General features: G+C 38.1%; 2 protein-coding genes across 16 annotated transcripts in view; both read left to right on the forward strand.

The window, feature by feature from the left end:
• Positions 1–669, forward strand: part of nrcama (neuronal cell adhesion molecule a) — a 1,100,153-nt gene that overhangs the window by 241,691 nt on the left and 857,793 nt on the right. The window lies entirely within an intron of this gene.
• LOC116673016 (uncharacterized PE-PGRS family protein PE_PGRS10) overlaps positions 1–669 on the forward strand; it is a 10,880-nt gene that overhangs the window by 2,051 nt on the left and 8,160 nt on the right. The window contains exon 2 of the mRNA XM_032505103.1: positions 523–585. Coding sequence (XP_032360994.1) covers positions 523–585 — 63 coding nt within the window. The remainder of the gene's footprint in view (positions 1–522; positions 586–669) is intronic.

The raw sequence follows: 669 nt of genomic DNA on the forward strand, positions 1-669 counted from the left end.
AACATGAGGACAACATGAGGACAACATGAGGACAACATGGGGACAACATGAAGACAACGTGAGGGTTAAAAAGCAATTTATCTGCTCATATTAAAATATAATTGGCATTCTGATGGCATCTAATAGCAAAATGACAGATAACTACTCAACAGTCATAGCCACTACAATCACTCTAAAACTTTACTTTACTAAAGGGGTAAAATGGGATTCAAAAATGTTGAAGCTCTAGAAAAAAACGTGGACATCACGCTATAGAAAGCTGAGTTTACTACGAACATTTTCATATGAAACTTATGGGGATCAGTTCTATGCAAATACCCTGAAAAGGAGAATTTAAGGAAACCTCAGAGGGCGCACGCTGTTTGTCATGTGTCTCTCTTCCTCGTGCAGAAAATAGCCGCCTATCCACTTTTCAGTATGATGTTACAAATGATATAAACTGAAATATACGTAAGTCAGTCATTAATGTGTCTAATGAGTTTGATATTTATATTATATGTTTATATATATTTTTATCCACAGAAAGAAGAGAAATTCTTGAGGCGAGAGAGACTTCTGCCCAAGTTCTGCACCAAATGTTCTGAGGTCAGTGAACCCGTCTGTCTGTTGCTAGTCAGGGCCCTCATACTCTGCTTCTGACTGGCTAGTAGTCCTTACCTAGGTACTGTC

This window comes from Etheostoma spectabile, chromosome 23 (assembly GCF_008692095.1).
Source record: "Etheostoma spectabile isolate EspeVRDwgs_2016 chromosome 23, UIUC_Espe_1.0, whole genome shotgun sequence".
Classification (NCBI taxonomy): domain Eukaryota; kingdom Metazoa; phylum Chordata; class Actinopteri; order Perciformes; family Percidae; genus Etheostoma; species Etheostoma spectabile.